At 34.8% G+C, this 24,423-nt stretch overlaps 1 protein-coding gene across 1 annotated transcript in view; it reads right to left on the reverse strand.

The window, feature by feature from the left end:
• Positions 1-24,423, reverse strand: part of GALC (galactosylceramidase) — a 46,516-nt gene that overhangs the window by 5,208 nt on the left and 16,885 nt on the right. Inside the window, exons 8-15 of the mRNA XM_012803483.2 lie at positions 16,627-16,782; positions 13,673-13,797; positions 11,483-11,610; positions 10,296-10,385; positions 9,269-9,355; positions 6,732-6,882; positions 4,330-4,510; positions 727-890 (exon numbers count right to left, since the gene is read on the reverse strand). Coding sequence (XP_012658937.1) covers positions 727-890; positions 4,330-4,510; positions 6,732-6,882; positions 9,269-9,355; positions 10,296-10,385; positions 11,483-11,610; positions 13,673-13,797; positions 16,627-16,782 — 1,082 coding nt within the window. The remainder of the gene's footprint in view (positions 1-726; positions 891-4,329; positions 4,511-6,731; positions 6,883-9,268; positions 9,356-10,295; positions 10,386-11,482; positions 11,611-13,672; positions 13,798-16,626; positions 16,783-24,423) is intronic.

A 24,423-nucleotide genomic window follows, 5' to 3' on the forward strand; every position in this document is an offset into this window, starting at 1 on the left:
TGGCGGGTCCGGGCTGGGGATTCGAACCCGCCACCTTAGGTGTAGGTGGCTGGCGCCTTAGCCGGTTGAGCTATAGGCACGGAGCCGAGAAACCTTTTATAAATGCAGGAGAAAAGTCAAGAGACTGAGAATCAAGAAAAGGTACCACCAATATGGCCTAGTTTCAAGGGAGTGCGGTGTTTGAAAACCAACGTGAACTGGAAGCAGCTCGACTTGAGCATATTCTAAGTATCTATTCTGGGTAAAACAGTATTCTACCATGAGATGAATAAGAAAAGTCAAGCTGTTTTCAAATATTAACTAAATAAGGAAATAAGTTTTATCCATTTTAAGCAGATCAATCACTTTGCTGATGTTCCATCAGCAGAAGTGCTGTATTATTAAGGTCTTGCTTTTATTAATGGTGGTTCCTGAGGATTCTCTCCCTAGCACTACCACCTCACCCTAGTTATGCAAATCTTACCCTCATAACCTCTCTCAACTCTACAATACCCTACAAAGTTTGTACAATTATCTCCTTCACTGAGCTTCCCATTTCTATATGAAGTAAATAACTCTCTACAATTTTTAATTGCTTGGTATTTGCTTCCTAATGTTGAATCTCTTCCCAGTTGATGCCTAAGCACCTTTAGGCAGAATTCTTTTATTGCTCCCATAGATAACAAGCAGATATCCAAAGTAACATAATCACACAGTAAGTCACATGCTATGAAAATTGTCACTTACCAAGATCACCTGTAACTCTGTAAGATCCATTTGCAAAAATCCAGAAGAAAATGCCTCTGGCACTTCTAATCAGAATACCGCCTTTATTAACTCTTGCTGCAATGAACACACCTCCCATCTCAGGGGTCTCTATATAAACATCACACTTTACAGTCATATTGGTCCTGCAGAATGAAATGGTTGATAAGTATTCTTAAATTATGCCATTCCTAACATAGCACAAACATTTCACTTCACAGCACATACTTTCAAGCTTCTAATTGAGGCTAGAATGCGATTTCTTAAGTCTGAGGTTAAAGCAGAGCCAGGCTTCAAGAATTTGCACTGATGACAGTTTTAAGTTTTATATGATTAAATAAAGTCATTTCATTGCCTCTTTTAATGGGTTACTGGACGATAATGGTCACTGTTTTCAGTTTCTTAAGAAAATACTTCTTAAAAGAAAAAATACTTCTTTTCTCTCTATAATAAAATAACCTCATCTTAAGAATATAATAGTGAAAAAAATATTCTATGAACACATAAAAGTTAAAAATTTCTATATGATTCTCACGAAAATGGTTTATTCAAGTTTCCATCAACAAAGAGAAGCAATGAAGGCAAGGAAAGGAGCCTCTGGGAGAACATGAGCTACTTTGGGGCCAGTGTTTACACTTAAATCTAGCAAGACTTAAGAATTCCAGAACAAAGGCCTGAAATTATTTCTCTGCAAGGACAGAGTCAACCCAGAAGGAAAGCCTGCACATAGCCAGGTAATAAGGAAAGTAATTTATTTAAAGTAAGACTAAGAACACTAAGACATCTATTTTGGAAATGGAGGGGAAGAGAAATGGATCTAGAATTATACAGCATTTATATTTCTCAAAGTTTCCTATTAGTGAATTAAGCACAGTAGAGGGACCTTTTCTCTACAGATTAGCTCTAGCACAAAACCACTAAGGGTCAACAGTTACTTATATCCCCTCCCTGGATCATCAGAAGTTTGAAAGTGCTACAGATACTGTCCACAGCATAAAATTATTCTACTTAGAATTGGAATCAGAAAAAAAATCAAGCTTTTTCTTTTTTACTTAACACATTCCAGAACAAGTGATTCTTGCATCACAACTTGACAGGAAATTTTGCAGATAATGCATGAAACAGAAAGAAACATGTTATTCTTCCACAGTCACAATTTCCCAGTTGTGGTGAGAGAACAAAATCCAGCCAATATATTAAGTAAATACGACCCAAGGTAAGTTCATCTGTTCATCTGCGAGGAAAGGTAATGTGATTGTTTTCAGATTCCAGCCAAAGTTTACTAACAACACAGAAAGGCTTAAGTAGCTTTAGTAAAGTCTACCCTTTATTGTCAAGTTACTATACTGGTACTTAACTAAATCTAAGAGAGGAAGTTCTACTGAAAAGTGCAATTCTATGAACTTTTGGCATGGTGCTGATCTGATTTATCAGAAAATCACTACAGATAAACTAATCTTCCCTTTCTGACTCCTACAAGGAAGATAATCACTAAAAGGAGGCAATGAGGTATCATCACATGAGCATGGGTTATAGAGCCAGAGAGACTTGACTTCTAACCGTGGTTCTGCCACTTAACAAGTACAGGAACTTGGTCAAATCTTACTCCAAAGCCTCAGTTTCTCAATCTACAAGGTAGGAAGGATGATATCTCTACCGTAAGGTGGCTGAGGGTAGTCCATAAAAGTGTCTAGTATTACCCAGTTTTCATTCCCTTCTTTTCCCAAAACACGTGGGCATGGTAACCAGACAACAGAAATAAACATAAGATCTGTGTGATCTCTGAGAAGATCTGGTGGAGTAGAGGATGGAAGATTAGAAGAATAACACATAATAGATACATGAGACCAAATTATAAATGGTCTTGGATGTCAGGCACAGAAGTGTAGAGCTGATTCAGTAACAGGAGAGAGACACTGCATAGTCCTGAGCAGAAGAATATATGATGAAAATAGGGCTTCGGAAAGATGAAACAGTCCTTTCTTGGCACACATGCATTTCTAATCTGGGTCCCTTTCTTTCAGAATGTGTCACCGTGTCCCTCTCTCCATAATGCCCATCATCCTTCTCTTCCCTATCTCTTTCCCTACTGGAATAGATCCTAGTGAAGACCGAGTATTGCTATTTAAATACTGCAAAATCTTCAAACACTTCAAGTTTTTTTTTTAGTTAATCTTTGAATGACACTATATTTCGTCTTTCCACTATACAATTAAGGGGCCTCTCAATTTTTCTAGAGTCTCAGCCAGAAGTAAGAGAGTTTGCGTTCAGGAAGTGCCCTCTATAGTATTCTTAGGCATACAATACAGAGGTTGTCACAGAAAAGTTAAAGGCTCCCTATGGTGGCTGGCTTTCAAATTCATGATGAAAACAATGGGGTCCACACCTTGGACACTTAAATCCAGCCACCTGTCTTACAAAAAGACCATTAGTCACAAATGAGGAAGTCACAGACTCCATGCCATGTTCAGAAAACCCAGGTAAAGTATACCTTGGAGACAATAAGGTAAATAGCACTTCTGTGGTATAAAAAGATGAGCCACCAAAGTTATCCTAAATTAGGGAAGAATTCTTCACTCTTCCTCAATAACCCTCCATGTGCTCTAAGAGTTCCAGGGACTCTAGACAACTGAAAGTGTCTCGAGACTTCTGCCAGAGCCTAGGACTGGAATCAGGTGCAGGACTGGGAGTATGGCAGCACAGCACGCACAGACCTTCTGCAGGAGTCCACAGAGAGGCCGTTTAAGGCTCTGTTCAGTATTATTTTCTCTTCCCAGACCAATTTCCAAGCTGACTTGGCATTACCAGTTAATCTCTAAATCTGGAATGCTTGTGTATAGGGCTTTTTTCTCACAGTGGAATTATACTAATTATAAGAAAAAAATAGAAAAGAAACACCTAAAACATAGGTCAGCACACTGACATTCCATAAAAGTGAAGGAATTAGAGGAGAAGATGCAGTTTTGGTTTCGTCATTATATTTTCAGTGAATAAGAAATACAACTTGACTCTTTACTAGATACTTAAGAGTTAAATTCCTAAGCAACCAAAGCTGATTTTGCTTTTCACATTGCCATCTGTCACTCAATAGATTTTCTACAAAGGCTGAGGACAGTGTTAATCCAGGAGGTGGCAGCACCAAACTAATAAATCACCTCTCCAGCAAAACAAAAAACATAACACACAAATCTCAAAGTCTACTTATAAATAAATATTAAATTACAATTGGATCCAAAAGTCTTCAATACAGGGTGGTCATAAATTTCATGTGTAATTTTAAATTTCACACTGTTTTAAATTTCACACTATTTTAGACTGCATACAAACTTTATGACTACCCTATGTTTATATTAAAATCGAACTGCTCTCATCACTATTAAATTACACAAATCTGAGGGAAGGACACTGAGGAAGCAAAACAATTTGCAGCTTTTTGGTTATCATGATATTCAATAATTATCACACATGTATTAGATTTGTGAAAAGGAGGACACTTGAAAACTCTTCACTTCAAAATGTATCTGCTAATAGTACAAGGTTGTTTCAGCCAGATGTATCATTTGGTACATAATCAACCTTACATACCATTTGTAATCTCCAATAATACTGATCGTGCTGGATGCATCAGCAGCCCATGTGATGGGTCGCTGATTAAGAACTTGGCGCAATGTGAATCGATGCTCTCCAGAATCTTCGATATTTGTATAGTATTCAAATACACCAGTCTGATCAGCAAAATTCGGAGCTTCACTAAAAAATGGGTAATCTATTCAGAACACAATGAAGTCTGAGTTTAGTATGAAATCCTTACAGAATCTCTCCTCACTGATATTTCATAGTACATTTTGAAACACTTTTGAAACCTTTTAAATAAGCAAATAATACTTATAATCAATCAACATTTAGGATTTAGGTCTCATAAAGAAAAAGTGGTTTTGGTGTCATTATTAAATCACAAGATGATGGGTCTGACACAAGATTGTGCTATTTTTAAGCTAGGCTTTTGGTGAAGAGGAAAGGTCATGATTCAGTTAGACCAGGTTCAAAATCTAACTCAGTCTGTCACCTTGGGAAAGTTTCTTAACTGCCTTGCATCTCAGCTTCTTCATTTCTAGGTAGGCAAGAGGACAGAAAATTAAATGAGAGCTAGCACCTAGCAATGCCTCAATAAGGGACAGTTATATTATTTCTAATATCTGTCAAGCAAGGTTCCACATCACTGCTCATAATCACTGGCTGAAAGAACACCAGAAAGGTATTATTAACATATCAAGTACAGAATCTACAAATTTTCTTCTGCTTCTAAACTAAAGCAAATACCAGTTGGGGGCTTATGTTATCAATCCCTTTTTAGTTTAGTATTACTAAACTAAAATTTGATTATAGTCTTACAATAAAAAAGGCTACTAGAAAACAACTTTATTCTCATCTTACAGTTATTTCTACTTCATGCTTTTCCAAGTGTTGTTACATTCATTACCTCATATGAGATATGTAAGAACCACATCAAGTAATTTCAGAGCTTGGCTTTTGATTTTTACCTTTATTTTTATTTTGAAGGCAATAAAATATTATACTTGAGATTTGGAGGTCTAGAATTGCCTTGTATTCAGTGTCATAGAATGCTAGTTTGGGTGTTGACAGAAGTTCTTTAATCTCATTAACTAGGCCATATCCCACACAGCTTCCTCACCTACTGAAGGCAAGAAGATTCACCTCTGGCAATAGTGAGCTGAGAAATAAATGGCAAAGATAACATGTTTTGCTAATTAATGACTTCATCTAATAGGCCATTTCAAACAGTTACAGGAAAGCAAGCCACCAAGCTCCCTTGAGAGCCACTGTTGTCTACATTATCCAAACAGTTGAGATCAAAGAGGACTCCAGTATCCAAAGGGCCTTAGATTCTGTTAACTAGATCATTTCCTGAGAAGGGGAGCCGAGACCCTGCAGCAGCGACCCTGAGAGGTGGTAGGAGTCTCCATCTTTGGCGAAACAAGCAGCTCTGTGGCCAACAGGAGGTTCAAGTCACTCTCTAATGCCAGTTTTTTTCCCTATTCCTCTCCTATAGCTTTAGATTTTGAAGCAGATTACAGAGCCACCCAACCCTGTCTGCGAGACTCATAATCCATATACCACCACCTACTAATCCACATACAGAAGGTGCCACAAAAATGTCTGCACATTTTAACGAAGAAAAAAAATTGTATTAAAATTATAATACTCAATATATGCTAATAACAAAAGATGAATACAAGTCACATGGAGCACCTCTTGTAATTTCAGAAATCAAACGTGACCTGAGCATTACACATTTAATACAGTTTTTCCTTTCTTAAGATGTATAGACATTTTTGTGGCATCCTCTGTATTTTGTTGCTTACTGAGTGATTTTAGAAATATAACCACAATGACCACGTTTTCTAACTTTTTCCCAAATGGTTTTCCTAAGTTACCTATAACTAAAAACTGACAACTTTAGGCCAGATCTTCCTAGTAAACACCAGGAGAACTATAATAAAAAAAAACAAAAAAAACCAAAAAAACTCTCAGGCACAACAAGAAGGTACATAATGACATAGTGACTTGGATTATCCAAGGATAACACAAGTGCCCATAAGCACTCTTTCCATATCTGAAAAGACAGACAGACACTAAAGTGCCTTGACCTCTACACAGTAGGAAGATGCCAGTAATGGCTACCGAGGCAAAGTTACAAAGTTTGTTTGACCAAAAACAATTTAGAATTACAATATCCACTCTGACAATGACCTCTACATTTTTTCAGCCACTGAAAAATACAGAATCTTCAAATTGAGATTTACTCTAAAGTAATATAAAAGTTAGGTCTCCTTTTACCACATGGAGATTTGAGAGCTAAATGATCCTGCTTTTGACAACCACTCCATCATGCACCCAGTTTGACAAGTGGAACTCAACACACGACTGCTGAAGACGGAGGCCAAGTTTTCATGAAAAATACTTACCAACATTGAAATCATCCTGATAGATACTTGGGAAGGGCTGGGATTTCGGGGGAGGTAAGTAGCTGCCTTTGCTACCTCTGGTGATAGTGGTGAGTGTGAACAGCTCATTCTCTTGCAATTCTAGGGTGAAAGTGCCTCTGCTGTCAAGGAGCTGAAAAAGAAGACACCACTGTATTCAAGGCAAGGTGCTATGGTTCATCACACTTGGGCAAAACAGCTTTTCAAAAAATAAAGAAAAATCCAACTCATTTCTGTGAAAACTTCATAAACACTTATGAAAGACACACCAATACCAAGGCCCTTGGAATCTTTTTTCTAAAGTATTTTAAAGTCTCTATAAACCTATACTTTATAGAAAGTATTTCTAAAGCATTATGCTTCATGAAAAAAAGGACTAGGTGACCACCAAGTCTATTTCTATTAGTCTACTCTTTTCCACTATACTTGAAGCTCTGTAAAGCATCTGTATATCCAATGCATGCAACTAAGAGACCTGCTTATTTCTCTATTAGAGCTTTACTAAGATAGAAAAATCCATAAAATCTCACTGTTGACTCAGCTACTCACCACTGAAATTCTTTTATGATTACAAAATAAACATCCTGCTCATTGTATGTTCAATATCTACAGGGCATCCATAAAGTATGTGTGCAATTTAAAATAATTGTCTATTTAAATCACACATGAACTTTATGGACACCCTATATTTCAATTAGCTAGTTAAGTTTATGCCACACTTATGAGCTTGACAACTTAATTTCTTCAAGCCACAATCTCACCGCAAAATGAGAAAAAAATACATATGCAATAGGGCCGTTGTGAAGATTAAACCTCATAATGTGTAGAAAGTGCTTAACTCAGTGTGTGACAGGAAACACTCCCTATTTCATAATTGTTCTACCCTCTGTCTCTGAAGACATTGGGATCCCTGACATAATCAATGGAGACATTAAATTTATGCCTATTTTATGAAACTTTGTGTTTTTTTCTACTTCAAATAAAAGGAGTTACAATCTTTGATTTAATAAATTGACCGTCAGTTCTATGAAATACTTGATGCTATTTAGAGTGTCCCAAAAGTTGCCCATAAAGTCGCCATTTCAAATTGAGATTTCCCATACATAGGGAAAATGGGAAATTGTAGCTAAATGTACCTTTATTTATAAAAGATTAATTACAAAATATTCTCTATTTGTTAGCTACTTTGTAAAGTTTTGTAATGAATCTGCACTCCTTCTTAGCCAAAAGGCTGAGAAGCAATTTTTATAATGAATCTTTTGTAAATAAAGTACATTTAGCTATAATTTCCCATCTTCCCTATGTATCACAATGTTATGGGTGATTTTTGGTATATCCCAAATCATTATTTTTGTTCCTATGGGAAAAATCAATCTTATTATGCTATTTCAAACAATACACTATACAAAAAATAGAAACCGTTCTTTTTTTAAGAACTTAATATTCTACCATTGATAGGGACTAGTTGATTCTTAGAACATTAATAATTACCAGAAATAGCAGATTTATGTCAATAAAGTGAAGTAATTGTGCTTGCTTGCACCAGTTCATTCTTTGAAACCCTTCCTGAGAAGCTACCATGGTTAGCTAAGAACTATAGTGGGCACCAGGGATGTAAAGATAAATAAGGCAAGGTCCCAATCTTCAAGGTGTTCAACTCAGCGAGAAACACGTTTAACTAGGTGAACACACAGTCCTACAAAGCTATGAGCTAAGACTGGCCGGGAAAGCTTCAGAGGACGTGACCTTAGAGCAGAATCTTGTAAGATGACAGAGAGGAGAAGAAGCCATTCTAGGAAAGGTAAAAGCACGTGCAAAGTGACACAGGTAACGGAACAGGGACACCATGCTCTGAAAAATACGAGAAGTTTAATCTGTGAAGAGAGGCCCATTCATTAGGATAGGTATCTAGGAAGGAAAGCAGTCTTTCACCTCATGAGCTATGAGGAACATGAATTTCTAGAAACAATCACTGAGGTGCTCTAAGCATGGTGTTGACCAAAATCAGATCTCAATTTTAGACATCCCACTCTGGGAGGAGTGTGGCAATTGGCTTACTGAGAGTCAGGGTGGGGGCTGGAAAAGCAGGAGGTAGTTTCTGAAATCTGAATTAATGAACTAACAAGCAGTAGCAGTGAAATGGAGCATCAGAAATAGATAAGAAAAACATGTGAATGATAGAAAGGTCTATACTTGACCAATGGTGGGATACAGAGGACGGATGAGAAAGAAAGAGTCTCAAATTAGACTCAGTTTCTGACCTGTACAGCCAGGTGATGGTGCACCATTTGCCATTATAAACTAAGTCTCTAAGAGTAAAACAACCTATAAACACACAGCTTCTATAATGCTTTGAGTGGGACTGACATTCTTAAAAAATAGCTGGGGACAATTTTATCTCCATTTTCCTCCGGCCATAAAAAAAATTAAAATTTCTTAATTCATTAATCAAATTTCTTTTCCCTTTTAGTGTTTTACTGTTGCAATGCCCAAAATGCAGAAATTTATTTTAAAACTACCCATATAGAATCCAGTTGCTTAAAAAGAAATTTTTCAGATGGCTTTCCAAGTTTGGTATACCACACTTGTAGCTCTGGTATTACACTCTGGAAAAGAAAAGACAAAAAAATACATCTGAATGATTTATCAAATCCAATTTGACAATTTCTAAAATCAGTGCCAGCAAGAATGGACCAATGATAATGTGACTCTATTTCTATTTATCAAAAACCCACCTCAAATCTTACTTTTGAAAACAGGAAAATAGGGCTCAAGTAAATACTTTTTTTATATAAACATTAAAAAATTTTTGGCAAATATTTCAAAAGTCTTTGCTTCAAAAAACTCATTATTGTACCTGTATAAAAAGCTTTTTAAGAATTCTGTGGTATTAAAAAACAATTCCTATGCCATTAATGAAAAGGGCATTACAGTTTCTCAACTCAGATTTAACTGGTAGCAATAGCAAGAATCTGATGCCTTTAAAATTTTTTTCGTATATTAAAGATCAATGCTTAAAAGCAGCATAGGCTGTCTAATGCTTCATCTCCAAGAGTAATTTTCTTGCCTGTGACTTTTGTTAAGTGTTCCACAAAGCCACAGAGAAATTTACCTTCCACTGACTACAGTCCTGTTTGTCTAAAGCCAATCAGAAGACATCAGGGCCCTTGTCTATTCATTGCAAACAGTTAATAGTTCATAATATAAGACTCCACTTAAGAATTGCTGGGCTGGGATGGTGCCTGTGGCTCAGTGAGTAGGGCCCTGGCCCCATACACCAAGGGTGGCAGGTTTGAACCCAGCCCCAACCAAATTGCAACAAAAAAATAGCCGGGCCTTGTGGCGGACACCTGTAGTCCCAGCTACTCAGGAGGCCGAGGCAAGAGAATCACCTAAGCTCAAGAGCTGGAGGTTGCTGTGAGCTGTGACGCCATGGCACTCTACCAAGGGCAACAAAGTGAGAGTCTGCCTCTTAAAAAAAAATGAATTGCTGGGCTGTGATAGATTACATAAATTCTCAAATCAAAATCACACATATTTACTTACAAAAGATCCCTTAAGAACAAAGGTAGCAAGTTGTCGTGACACATTGAAATAAGGAAGAAATGGCCGGATACACATAGACAGTTTATGACTCTGAAAGAAAATAAAACACATGAGTTCTACAAATGACATTCAAGCTATACTAGTGAGAGGAAAGTTAAATAGTTTATGCCTCAAGATTTACAGACATGGTGCACGTTAGGTAACAAACAAGAATTTATTTCAAATTTGAAAAGACTTTTTTCTATTAACCTTTATTGAATGTATATGTATATTGTGTGTGCTTACTCAAAGCAAAGCTCAATGGCATTACAGTTGAATCAAACTTTGAACTCATAGTTAAACGTCAGAAACAGTTATGGCAAACACAGATTAATTTTTGTTATAACTGTTTTCCAAGTAAAATACATCAGATAAAAAGCAAAAGCGTGATTTTTTACTGAAAAAGCATCTCATCTAAATATAACCTTTAAATGCACACTAATAGCTAAAAACACAAAACTAATAATTCTCCCACTGCCGTCATTTTTTACTAAATAATCACTACCGTAAACTAAGACCAAAAGAGGTATGACATAGCCCTACTTGAGGGGATTCAACAATCACAAAGCATTCTTGTCACTTGTACCTGGAACACTGACCAAGGCATACCATACCCTTATTCATAAAACAAGTCTTCCTAAGTTCAAAAAGATTCAAGTCACACAAAGAATGTTTTTTGACCAGAGCAGATTTAAATCAGAAATGACTAACAGAAAACCCTATGGAAAATTCTAAAATACACTAAATAACAAATGTATAAACAATCCATAGGTCAAAGAAAAAGTAAAATTGGGAAGAATTTTGAACTATATGAAAACAAAAATGGAACATATGAGAACTTGTGTGCCACTAATATAGTACATGGGAGGAAATGTATATCACTAAGTACCTAGAGAAACAAAGAAAGGTTCTGAAACTTCAGCTTCCACCTGGAGAGACTACAGAAAGAGAAGCAAATTCGATCCAAAATGAGCAGAGAAAAGAAAATAACAAAGATCAAAGGAGAATCAATTAAACAAAAGAGAATAATCAAGAAAACCAAGAAACTATAAGATATTGGCATCTGTCTCTACAGGTATTCAGTTTTGTATTATATTATTTTTCCAATACTAAAGAGATGACTTAATCCAATAGTAACAAAAATTTACCATAGTTTCAACGATGATGGTGAGGTTACCTAAGCCATCAGACAGAGCTACATAGCTTCCTCCTTTCTCTAAATGGCCAACTGTCTTCAGGTAATACCAACCTGGTTGGGTAAATTGAGTGGTATGAGCTATAAAAAAAGCAGAGAACAATACAAATAAGATAAAAATGGTGATAATGGTATTTTTAAAACAACAACATAAAGCTATATTACCAATTTGAGTTTGATTTCTAACAAGCTAGTTTCTATTTTGGAGGAAAATACCTACCAACCTTATGTTTCAATTTTTAAATAAGTAATACAATTAAACGCTACAATTGCAGGAAGATTCTTGGGATGATGGGTAAAAATAAATGAACCTGTCAGTTCAAGATCTATCTTTTTTTAAAAGAACAAACTAAAGTTAAGTACCTCCCAACTTTTGTCCATCTCTATTTAAGCCAACATAACATAGCTACCAAAAGAGGTTAAAAAAGATAATAATGTATTTCAAAAACTAAGCTTTATAGTTTCAAAAAAATTTATTTCTATAATATGTATATTAATTGGTCACCTCCTAAGCTGGTCCTAAAAAGGTACTAAGCAATATTTCATGTCCCAAACCCCACAATAGTTACAAAATTGGAAGAGTATATTAGTTCATCTAAATAATAGGAGTCAAACAATTCCAACACTAAAGGGATTAATGAACTCATAAGATATACAAGTCCAACTTAATTTTTCCATATTCTTTTAGAAGAACAATCTAATAAGTTTAGGATAATATGATGATTACATGATTAATTTCATGTTCACAAATCTCTCTTAGGAGAACACATCAACTAAAAAAGAAAACCACCAAAATACAAGTTTAAAATAAAAACAAATTCACTTTTTTTTTTTTGCAGTTTTTGGCCGGGGCTGGGTTTGAACCCACCACCTCCAGCATATGGGGCCAGCTATATAAGCCACAGGCACCGCCCACAAATTTACTTTTAACTCATAATTTTCCTCTGAAAACATCTTATCTTTAAAGAAATTTATTTTTTGTTATATTTTAAACAAATAGTAAAATGTTTGATCTTTTACAAAACTATTTCAATATTTATTAGCAACAGATTTTTCAAATTTCATTTAAATTATATTGGTAGTATGGTTATATCCCTTCTGTAAAAAAGTATAACCATGTAATCCATTGTCTGCATGATCTTAACTTTCCTTGTGACTAATGAATGATATTGTAGAAAAACTTTTATGTTTCAATAAAAATGAAGCTATTATCTATAGCCCTGTCTCTGTGCAATTGTATTGTCTCTGTGCAATACAAATTATGTCTTATCTGGCAAAGATTTAATTGATTTCCCCTCTGTGTGGGAAATCCGCTTACATTAGCAATTCATCTCAAGTTCCTTTACTCCACAAAAACTTGTGTTAACTTTTCCTTTGAACTAGTTCCAACATCTGCTTGTTTCCCGCCTACCATATAAGTAACATAAATCTTTAATACGTGTTTTTTTCATCTACATAAGATTCATGATTTTACCCTTTCTAAAACTTACCTTTTAACAATGTATTTGAGGAGATTTAGAGAATAGAAAGCCATGATATTTAATATAGCTTTTATATTTAGTTAATTATTTAAAAATTCAATATAGTATTTGTTCAATACCTATCTTTTTTTTTTTTGGCCAGGGCTGGGTTTGAACCCACCACCTCCGGCATATGGGGCCGGCGCCCTACTCCTCTGAGCCACAGGCACCGCCAAAAAACCTACCTTTGATTGTGTTAATACACTATCCTAATCAATAAGACTGTATCAATATAGAAGAACAAAGGGACTCAAAAACTGAGTTTAAGACTTTTAGAGACCCTGAGTTAGAATGAATCTTTGCATTTTATTACTAATTAACATAATTTGTAATTATACACTTAGATGATTATTTCTATCTCCATCACTAGACAGCTCTCACCCTTCTTCCTCTTCTATTTTTTCCTAAGAACCTGGTCTTAACAATAATCAAGAATGGAATACAGAAAGTAAGTAGTTACTCTAAATAGTCTTATATTAATAAAACACTGGCAAATCTTTCTTAAAATTGAGACACATGTAAAACATGCACACACACAGAGTTTATATAATCTTTTCTAGGTGTTTTCTGCTTTGTCTTTTAGAGAGGAATTTAGGGAGTAAGGGATGGAATGAGAACCATACCTGTGACCCAGATAGGAGATTCTACTACATAGTGCCCACTCCATGGCTCCTGGGCAGTCATCAAGCCACAACGCCCATACGGCAACTGTTCATAGTAACTAGCCACCAAATTCCAAGCGATTGTGCTGAAAGTTTTGTTTGATAAAAGAGAAACACCAAAACAAGATAAAAATTTCAATGTCCAAAACCTTAAAGTAAAAAGACTTTATCATAGTTGTACAAATAAATGTAAATGACCGTAAAATGACCACCCAAAACAAGAAAATATAAGTTGCCTAAATTCACTCACAATTTGAAAAGTTGAGTGTTGGATCCATTTAAACATTATTAAAGGTAAATCACAAATAAAAAAATATATAAATGTCTTATGGGACGGACATGCTTTTTACTGAACAATGACGTAGGCAGAAGGTCAATCATGTCCTACCAGTACCAGACATGTCACAAATTTGAGCCAAATATAAAGGCTTTATCCATACCTGCTTTCCTTTCCAGAGCCTTCTTAAGACCCCAGTTTCATGACATAATTTTATGAACTTGAGTCCGAACTGTTCCAAAGTTTGTAACTGAGAGGTCCTAGAGCCAGACTGCCTGGTTTCAAATCATGGTTCTATCACTTAACCTCTCTGGACCTCAGTTTCCTCATCTATAAAATGAGAATATAACTGTACCTAGCTCATGTGACTGTGCTAAAGAGTAAATCTACTAAAGTGTATGAAGAGAATGGAATATGGTCTGGGCCATAGTATTGCTGTCATGCTACTTCATCTGTAAGTAGTAACTGAATCAGCTTCTGGTCTGATTTTTGTCCCATTTTTCAGATGATCAAGCCATGATAGTCCACAGCAGGTACTGAACCCTAAAGCTGTGATTCTATAGTTCTCAGAAAATTTAAGGGCAAAAAAGTTCTCAAACCTGGTACCATCGAGTTCCTTGCAGCTAAAAACAAAAAGTTTACCCATTGAATTTTATTTTTCTCATCAAGTCCTCATCCATCATAAAAAGACATTCTTAGCAAACCAAAGCCTTCTTATTCTGTCAACACAAAGTAGAAATAATGGTCCCAACTTTCAAAAACCTTACTACCAGGAACATTTCAAGAGTTCTCATGATTTTGCCCATAGTTTACAAGATGCCTTATATCCTGCCTGGCTACTGACAGAGGAATAAATTGAGACAAACTTTCAGAAGGGAATTTCCTAAAATATGTACAAAAGCCTTCAAAATCTATATACATATATCTCTGATCTAAGCATTTCATTTCTAAGAATACACCCTAAGGAAATAATCATAAATGTATACAAAGATACTAATATACAATTGATCATTTTAGTTTGTACAAAGCTCTTAATTAAAATACAGACAAAATGTAATGGTCACGATGTAAGGGCACAGGGTATATACCCTCCTGAGTGAGAGACACAACTACAAAAGGGACCTCACCTAACAAATGCAAACATTGTAACCTAATCATCATGTACCTTCATATTAATCTGAAATTTAAAAAAAAATAGAAACAACTACTATTTTTAAAAAGCGGGGAATATTTAACAAGGTATGATATATTTTCTACATCAGCATTTCCCAAACTTGTGTGGCATCAGAGTCACCAGGAGGTACCGACTAGACACCCAGAATCCCAGGAGCCTTCCTTCCAGATTCTGAGTTAATAAGTCTGGGTAGCTGCTGAACAATCAGTAGACCAAGTATCTCAGGTGCGTCTTAAGGCAAGTTTGGGAAATACTGCATTATGTGACAAAATATACATACGTGTTAAAAATTATAAAGTAGAAATATTCTTAACTAAGAGAAAAAGTTCATAATGTCATGTTAAGTGAAAAGCAGATTACTGATAAACAGATTATATAGCATGGTCTGAATTTTGTACATACATATAAGTAAGAGAATATACACCAAAATTTTTAAGGATTTTTTTTGGGGGGATAGTAAGATCATGAGTGATTTTTTTTTCCTTATTTGTACTTTAGCTTCTAATTTCTCTGCCATGAACATGCATTGCTTCTAATTCCAAATTATTATAAACAACCTATGATATGCATATTTTCTCTCCAAAATAGACGTAAAAGAACAAATGCAATATACAGCAACTCATATTAACATCACAAAAGTGTATATATCTGTTTGCTTTTGTTCTATTTATCATTATTTTAGAAAGCTAATTTGAATTTAATTACAATTAAAGTGTTTTTCAAAGCATTTAAGAAATGCTTCTCTTAGGCAAAAAAAAAAAAAAAAAGAGTTGGGTTCTTACTTAAGAGCCTCTGTTTTGTAAACAAACAATTATATAAATTAAGTGATGAGGAATCAATCAGGCAGATGGAGAAGTGGACAGTTCACACACAATACAAGTGGCCTGGTCTTCTCAAAAGATCACAGTTATAAAAAATTAAGAATAAGGAAACTATTCTAGATTAAAATATACTTGAAGGGCATAACTTCTAAATGTAACACACAGTGCTCGACTAGATCTTCCTGTTAAAAAACTGCTGTAAATGACATTTGGGGAGACAATTAGTAAAATCTGAATATAGACTGAGTATTGGAAATATTTTAAAATGCTCTTCTGTATGAAAATGATATTATGATCATATTGAAGAATATCCTTACGTTTTGGATACATATGCTCAAATATTTATATATTGGAAGTGTCATGATATGTTATTTACTTTATAATTGTTCATTAAAAACTTATGTAGCTTGTCAAAAATTAGGGAGCTGCAAATCTTTTACCATATATATAAAGTATACCTCAATAAACCTGACTTTATTTAATATAGAATATATTCAAATATAGGAAAATAGATATAAATTACAGATTAGATATAGATGAAATAAATAAGACAAAATGTTTACAATCATTGAATCTAGGTTGTACAAATATAAAGTTCATTTTATTCCTATTATGTCGCCCTAAAAGGTTTTTAATAACTTACGAAGTCATATCGCCATTGACATAATTCTGATTCAATATACGACCCAAGCAACCTGCACCCAAGTCATTATTTACAGTGCTAAAATCTTCAGAAGCCCAAAGCTTCTTCTCAGTCAACTTTGCCTCTCTTGCTGAATGGGTTCCAGGATAATGAGCCCTAGAAAAGAAAGGTTGAGAGTTAATGGGGAAAGGTCAGAACATGGCACTTATACATAGTTATTAAGTATATAAAAATACAAGTCCTCTCCAGGCTTTCTATTTTTAAACTGTGCAGCTCCAGGTAGATGGCAGACAGATGTGAGTACGCACTTCCTGTCCTGTCTCAGGATGCCCTTAAAAATGACAGCAAAGAAAATAAAAGGAGACAAAACTACTACAGCACATAGCATGGCAAAGAAGACCATCACTGAATGAAAAGTTTCAGTCTGTTTCTGGAAACTACAAAATAGATGGAAATACACTGATGGATGGATGTAGCAGAGGAGGCCACAACCTAGAACACTGAAAAAAAGAGAATGAAGTGGAGACGAGATTCAGACTTCCCAAGGGAAGCCAGAGAGCTTGTCATAGTAGGACAGGAGTAAGGAGGAGGCTTACTAAACTAAGACTTTACTAAACTTACTAAACTAAGACTAGTTAGTCTAATACATAAAATGGTACCTTCTCCTCTAGTAGACAGAGAAAGACAGTGTGGCATGTACTCCCAGGCAAAGCAAAGCAAAAAAGCCCAGATGGTTCTTTCTTGAATAAAGAGGACAAACGACCTTGGGAAAACTAGAAATTACTATCTCAGAGTAGTGGTAGTTCTCAACCAGGGTGATTCTGTTCTGGGAGGGGATATTTGGCAATATCTGGAGACATTTTTTTCCAATTGTTCCACTTGGAGCAGGGGAAATTTGCTACCGGCATCTAGTGAACAGAGGCCAGAAATGCTGCTAAATACCCTACAATGCACAGGGTATGCTGCTAAATACCATACAAGGCAATGAAGGACAGATGCACTACAAAAATAACCCAATGAAGAGGCTGAGAAACTGCCCCAGAAATTTAATCCTTCCTTCCTTTTAGCATTTGTAGGAGTAAAATACTGCCACGACAGCTGTGGAAGCTCCTGACTATAGGAATAAAAACAATTAAGAAATTTTAAGTGTAAGGTAGAAAACAGACGGACAGTTAATACAACAGTAAGAGAGCACCTTAGCTAAATAACTGTAAGAATAAAAGTGTATACTTCTTATGTCAACAATTATTTACAAAAAAATTAATAATAAAGGCAAAATAATGGAGACTGGATTGTACAATTATAATTTTTGTAATCTGATGTAGTAGTATTTGTAACATTGAAAAACTGAATGTGAAGATCTATTTTACTTTTTAGTTACTTAATTCCATTTTAGATCATAGATCTTTTAAGAAAAGGTCCAATTTGGGAAGATGAATTAGGGCACATCAGTTTGGCATCCCACGATTTCATGAGCAAGAAAAGAATATACAACATGAAATATATAAAAAGAAGTACTAGAGAAAAATGAGTTCCACCAAGATTTCTGAGTCGCTGAACTCAGGCATGTACCAATTATATTGCAAATCTACACTAAAAAGACTGCCATAAACAACCTAGCACCAAACAAGGTTAAGAAATTATTACTTCTGCACTAAAAAGCCACTAAAAAAAAATAAGAAAAATAAAAAGCCTAACTTGAAAAATCTGACTGGTAATTTTTTTTCTTTTTTTTTTTTTACAGTTTTTGGCCGGGGTTGGGTTTGAACCCACTGTCTCTGGCATATAGAGCCAGTAACTCCTTTGAGCCGCAAGGTGCTGCCCTGCTAATGTTTTTAATAATAAAAATTTAATACATTTTTACATTTTCAATTTATTCTTATATCTCACAACTTCATTCTATTACCATTACAGTTAGCTTTGGTGCATCAGACAACTATTAATTTTTAAGATTCAAATAGTTTTCATTCAGCCAAATGTATATTTGGTGTATCTCATAAAAATATATTTGTATATTAAAAAAAGAAAAGCCTGGAAAATAATATGTGATCATGTTACTAATGTTCAATAGATGTTAGGATTATAAGTAAAATCTAATTCTACTTTTACAGTTTCCTACATTTTCCAAATTTTCAAAAATAACATGCATTATTTTTATAATCTGAAATTTTATCTCTACTACAGTTACTTCAGTAAAGAAGTAATCAAGGGGTCTATACTTCATTCATAAAATGAAAAGTTCAATGTTCAAAACCTGAGCACATGACTGAGCAAAGAAAAACGGAACTTTTTCCAAAATTTGGGTCTTTCTCAATGTCCAAATTTATTGCTAGTATAACAAAGTGTAGACTCCATGAGAATATAATTTTGTTTACATATATAATCAAGTAAAATTTCTCTATCATTTCACAGCATGATTTTTCAAACTTCAATGACAAATAAAATTAAGATCACTGAAAGTAAAGCAAATTTTTCCTAACAGAGCAACAGTTTTATATTTTAAAAAATTGAAACTTCTGGACAAGGCAGATCATGATAGTAGCCTACAATTTGAGACTCTCTAGTACTCCTTCTGAAACCAAACAAACCAGATGAGGTAGGGGAAACCCTATAGATAAATCCTCATTAGAACTAGGTGACAGGGAAATCCCAGGAGCTCCACAGCATCAGGACTGGCCCAGGATCAGCAGATGGTCTATGGAAACAGTGGAAGTGAAGAGAACTGGCAGGTACTCACCCCTACACAAAAAGACCGTACCCTAAACAGGAGTACTGAATAAAAACTCATGAAATTGGGAGTGTTTTCACAGAGTTGAAGTTGGGGGGAGGGGAATAAATGTCAAAAACAGTGAATTCACTAAGAGATCAAACACAATACTGTGAAAATTAAACCAGACTTGTCTAATAGAAAGACAAGGTCGCACAATTCAGTATGCAAAATCTCCACCATTCACTTACATTGGCTGCACTGTACAAACAGCTTGGTAAGGTTTCATAACCTTGGTATATCAATGTCTCATAGTTGTGTTCATGTCAACCTACAGCAATGTCATGCTGAGTAGCATTCATTTTTGCTGTTGCATGGTTTTGTGTGCCACTGCAAGAATGCTGGAGCTTCTACCCAATGGGCACAATGTAAAGATATATGGCACATCTCCTGGGTGCAGGACACAAGTGCAACAAGGACCTTACCTAATACATACAAACACTGTAACTTAATCATTTATACCCTCATATTAATCTGAAATTTAAAAAAAATAAAAAGAATGTTGGAGCTTGAATTAGAGCAATAAACAAACATTCATTAATTTCCTGTTAACTTTGGCAAGTGTAGAAGTGAAGTCAGGGACATGTAAGTCAAAGTTTATAGGGATAATGCCATGAAGAAAAGAGTAGTATGCAACTGGATTCAATGTTTTTCTGAGAAGAAACAAAGCATCACTGATGAAGAGAGGTCAGGGTGGCCAATCACAGGCAGAACAGATGAAAAATTGCAAAAATTCTTCAAACTGTGCATCAAAATATTCAGCTGACTGTGAGAAGCATAGTAGACCAAGAAAACATCAATAGAGAAACAGTTAGGAAACCTTAACTGAAAATCCTAGCCGCCAACCTGAATCACGACAATGCACTAGCTCACACACCACTGTCTATGAGGGAATTTTTAGCTGGTAAACAAATAAATGTACTTCAACACACTCCATACTCAACTGATCCGGCCCCCAATTACTTTTTTCTTTACCTGAAGATAAAGGAAATATTGAAAGGAAGACATTTTGATGACATTCAGGACACCAAGAGTAATATGACAATTGCTTTGATGGAAATTCAAAAAAAAGAGTTCTAAAATTGATCTGAAGGGTGAACTAGGCACTAACACTAGTACATAGTTTCCCAAGAGGACTATTTCAAAGCTGCCTATAATGATATTCAACAATGAGGTACGTAGCATTTTTTCTAGAATGAGTTCACAAATTTAACTGTCATATCTTCTATGATATGAGCCACAAACGTAATTTTAAATTACCTAGTAGCCACACTAAAAAAAAAAAAGGTTCTTACCATGATTAAAATACATACATGAAAAAAAATCAATTTAATCTAAAAAGCAAAAGGAAATAGGGGAATTAATTTTATCTTATTGTTATGCATGATATTACCATTCAACATGTAGTGAAAATAAAACAATTATTCATATTTTAGTTTTTTTATATTAAATCTTAAAAATTCAGTGCATATTTTGCACTTAAACCTAAATTTAGGTCAACCACATTTCAAGTGCTCCATTGACAAGTGTGTCTAGTAGCTACTGTTTTGGATAATACAAGCATAAGACCCTAACAATTTCAGAAAAAGGTAGTAAACAATCCCTTTGGGAATAATAGCACCTCGCCAGGAAAATAAGTTGGTAAGGTGCTATTAAGTACGTGAGTGAGGCAACAGCACTTAAGAGTAAGAGAAAAACAACATTAATCAGTAGGAGAATGGGGCCCAGAGAAAACATGCTCCAGAGAATACTGTAACTGCAAAACAAAACTGTGCAGATAGGGCACAAGCCAAGCACAGCATGAAGGAGGGAGGGAATTATACTGTTCCTATGGAGGTGGGAGCCAAGAAATAAACATCTCCCAAACAAAGGTCCAATATACTACTATAGCCAAAAAATGGAAACAGTGAAAATGACCACTAACAAAGACTAGACAGATAAGTTGTGGTATACTCCTACAATTAGAGGCTAAACTATTAAAATTAACTACATCTACACCTGGTGACATGAGTTAATCTTAAAAATAAAATGTTGACCAAAGTAGCAGCTACTAAAAGATGTCACTTACATAAAGTTTTTAAACAGGGAAAAATAGTCTGTGGTGTTAGAGATCAGATTAGTAGTTATCTTTAAAATTAAAAAATGGTTAACAGAAAGAATTCCAAGAAGAAAGTTTCTTGAGTACTGATAACTTTCTGGGTGGTGGTTATGTAAGTACATGCTTGTTTTGTGGTGATTTATTAAACTATACTCCTACGATTTGTGTACTCTTATATATCTATGTATTTATGCTATAGTTCAATTAAAAATTTTTAAGATGAATTGTTAGACAACAGAGATTTGGAAAACTAAATGAGAGAATTATAGAATTATTATTTTGAAAAGGAAAATAATTTTAGAATTGAAGACTACACTAGAAGGAATGTAAGACAGAACATACACTATGAAAAACTCAAGAAGTAAAATAAGATAGTAAGAGTAAAATTATAGAAAAGTAAACAGAAATAAAGACACAAAGAAAATTTGAGAGAAATACAGAATAAAAGCAAATGAAAAGGACTGGAGCTCCTAAAGGAAAACCAAAGTGATGGTGCCAAATAATTATTTAAATTATAATTTAAGTAAACTTTACTGAAATAAAAATAAATATAGATATTTAATGGGTATATGTATATCTGGAAATGGTAAATCATACAAAACTATTTAACTTTAAAGATAAATAAAAATATTCTTTGGACACATAAAGAGAAAGTAACTCTGAAAGCAACACTTTACGTAAGCAACCAACAGAGCAAATTCATGATACTCAAGGATTAAGAAAAGGTATATATCCAGGCAAACTATCGTTCATGAATAAAGACCATAGATAAGCAGTAATAAACATGTAAAAAAATTAAGAAATGTTGTTCCCATTAGTACTTTCAAGGCATCTAATAGATATTAAGCTTCTAACACCCAAGAAAATGAGGGAGAAACTTCCGCAAAAGACTTAAAGATGAGCATTAAATATGTTTAACCATCAAGCCAGATTAAAAGAAAGAGTGATTAAATACAATTACTAATGTACCACTAATATTCATATAGCTGACAATGGGAGAAGAGGGGATGGAAGTGAAATGTAAACTAAGTTAGCAGATTGGGAGTAAAAGATTATAACATGCAGCAGCCAAGTCAAGACGGTAGAAGCTCATGTAAGAATACAAAGATTAACTCCAAGATAATTCTGGTCATTAAAATTCTATGGTAGAAGAGAGAAGGAGAGGGAAAAAAGGTTATCAGCGGTTCCTCAATTTCAGCACTATTGACATTCTAGATCTGTGCATTAGAGCAGCAGTCCCCAATCTTTTTGGCACCAGGAACTTGTTTCATGGAAAACAAGGAGGGCAGGGCATTAGATTCTCAGCGGAGCGGGAAACCCACATTCCTTGCATGCACAGTCTACAGTAGGGTTCATGCCATGATGAGAATCTAATACTGCCCGAGTTTAACTCATTCTTTAAAATAAGGATATTTTCAGAGTGCCCATAGCACAGTGGTTATGGTGCCAGCCACATACACCAAGGCTGGTGGGTTCAAACCCGGTCTGAGCCAGATAAACAACAATGAGAACTGCAACAAAAAATAGCCAGGCGTTGTGGCTGGTGCCTGTAGTCCCAGCTACTTGGGAGGCTGAGGCAAGAGAATCGCTTAAGCCCAAGAGTTTGAGGTTGCTGTGAGCTGTGACACCATCGCACTCTACCCAGGGAGACAGCTTTAAACTATCTCAAAAAAAAAAAAAAAGAATATTTTCAGAGCAGCTTGCAAAAAAGCAAAATCTAACTCTCTGCTGTATGCAAACAATTCACCTAAAACAAAAGGAATTTGAAAGGTAAAGAAAAGAAGGATGGGCAAAAATATCCAAGGCAAATATGAGTGAAAAAAAGCACGGGTCTTTTAATAACATGCAAGCAGAATTCAATCCAAAAAGCATTAAATGAAATGAAGAATGACATTTAATAATGATAATAGTTGCAAATCATAAGGAAGATAAAACATTTATTAATTCCTATGTACCAAACAGCAAAGCAGCAACTATCATGCATCAGAAACTAAGATTGAAAGGAAATGTAGACACTCACTAATAAAAGGAAACAAAACACTCTTGGTAGCCCTGTACAGTTCAACTGAATAAAATAAGACACAGGATGCAATATAATCAATACAGTAGTAGATCTTACACACTCAGCTCTGTATCCTGATAAACAATATATCCTAGGGCAGCGCTTGTGGCTCAAAGGAGTAGGGTGCTGGCCCCATATGCCAGAGGTGGCGGGTTCGAACCCAGCCCCGGCCAAAAACTGCAAAAAAAAAATACATTCTAAAAAGTCAAAACAAGTTCTTGAGATATTAAAAAAAAAGCAAGCTTTTTTAAAAAATGATTTTGAAAATATTCAAAAAAATAAGATCTTGAGAAATTAAAAAAAATACGTTTAGCATTACATGACTAAAATTAGGAATTAATGATAAAACAGACCCTGGAGCTAAAGCTAAAGTAGTGCCCAGGGGGAAAATTCACTGCATTGATACTCATATAAACAAAGACATATAAACAAAGAATTAAACACCCATCTTCTTCCTGAAGATACAACAAAACCCATACTTTCATTTAAATATTTTTCCCTAATCATATATATTTGAGATCAACAGAACTTTATTTTCCTTCAAGACGAGAGCTATAGAAATTTTAATGATAAAGACAAATTTTTCATTTAAGTATCAATTGCTGAAATGTTTAAAAATAAGGCATAAATATATAGCTCATCTTGCCAAAAAAAAAAAAAAAAATGAAGCCTAAATCCATCTAATCAGATTTGTACCAACTTCCAATAAGAAACAGGATAAATGATATGAATGTTTTGACATAATAACTAAGAAAGTTACATGAAGGCTATGTTAACCAGTTTGATGGAAGTGTTTTGGATTGTGTATGAAAACACCACACTGTACCCCCAAAGTGCATCAATGTACACAGTTACCATTCAATAAAAAAA

Source organism: Otolemur garnettii, unplaced genomic scaffold (genome assembly GCF_000181295.1).
Source record: "Otolemur garnettii isolate 467f Iridium unplaced genomic scaffold, OtoGar3 scaffold00020, whole genome shotgun sequence".
Lineage (NCBI taxonomy): Eukaryota > Metazoa > Chordata > Mammalia > Primates > Galagidae > Otolemur > Otolemur garnettii.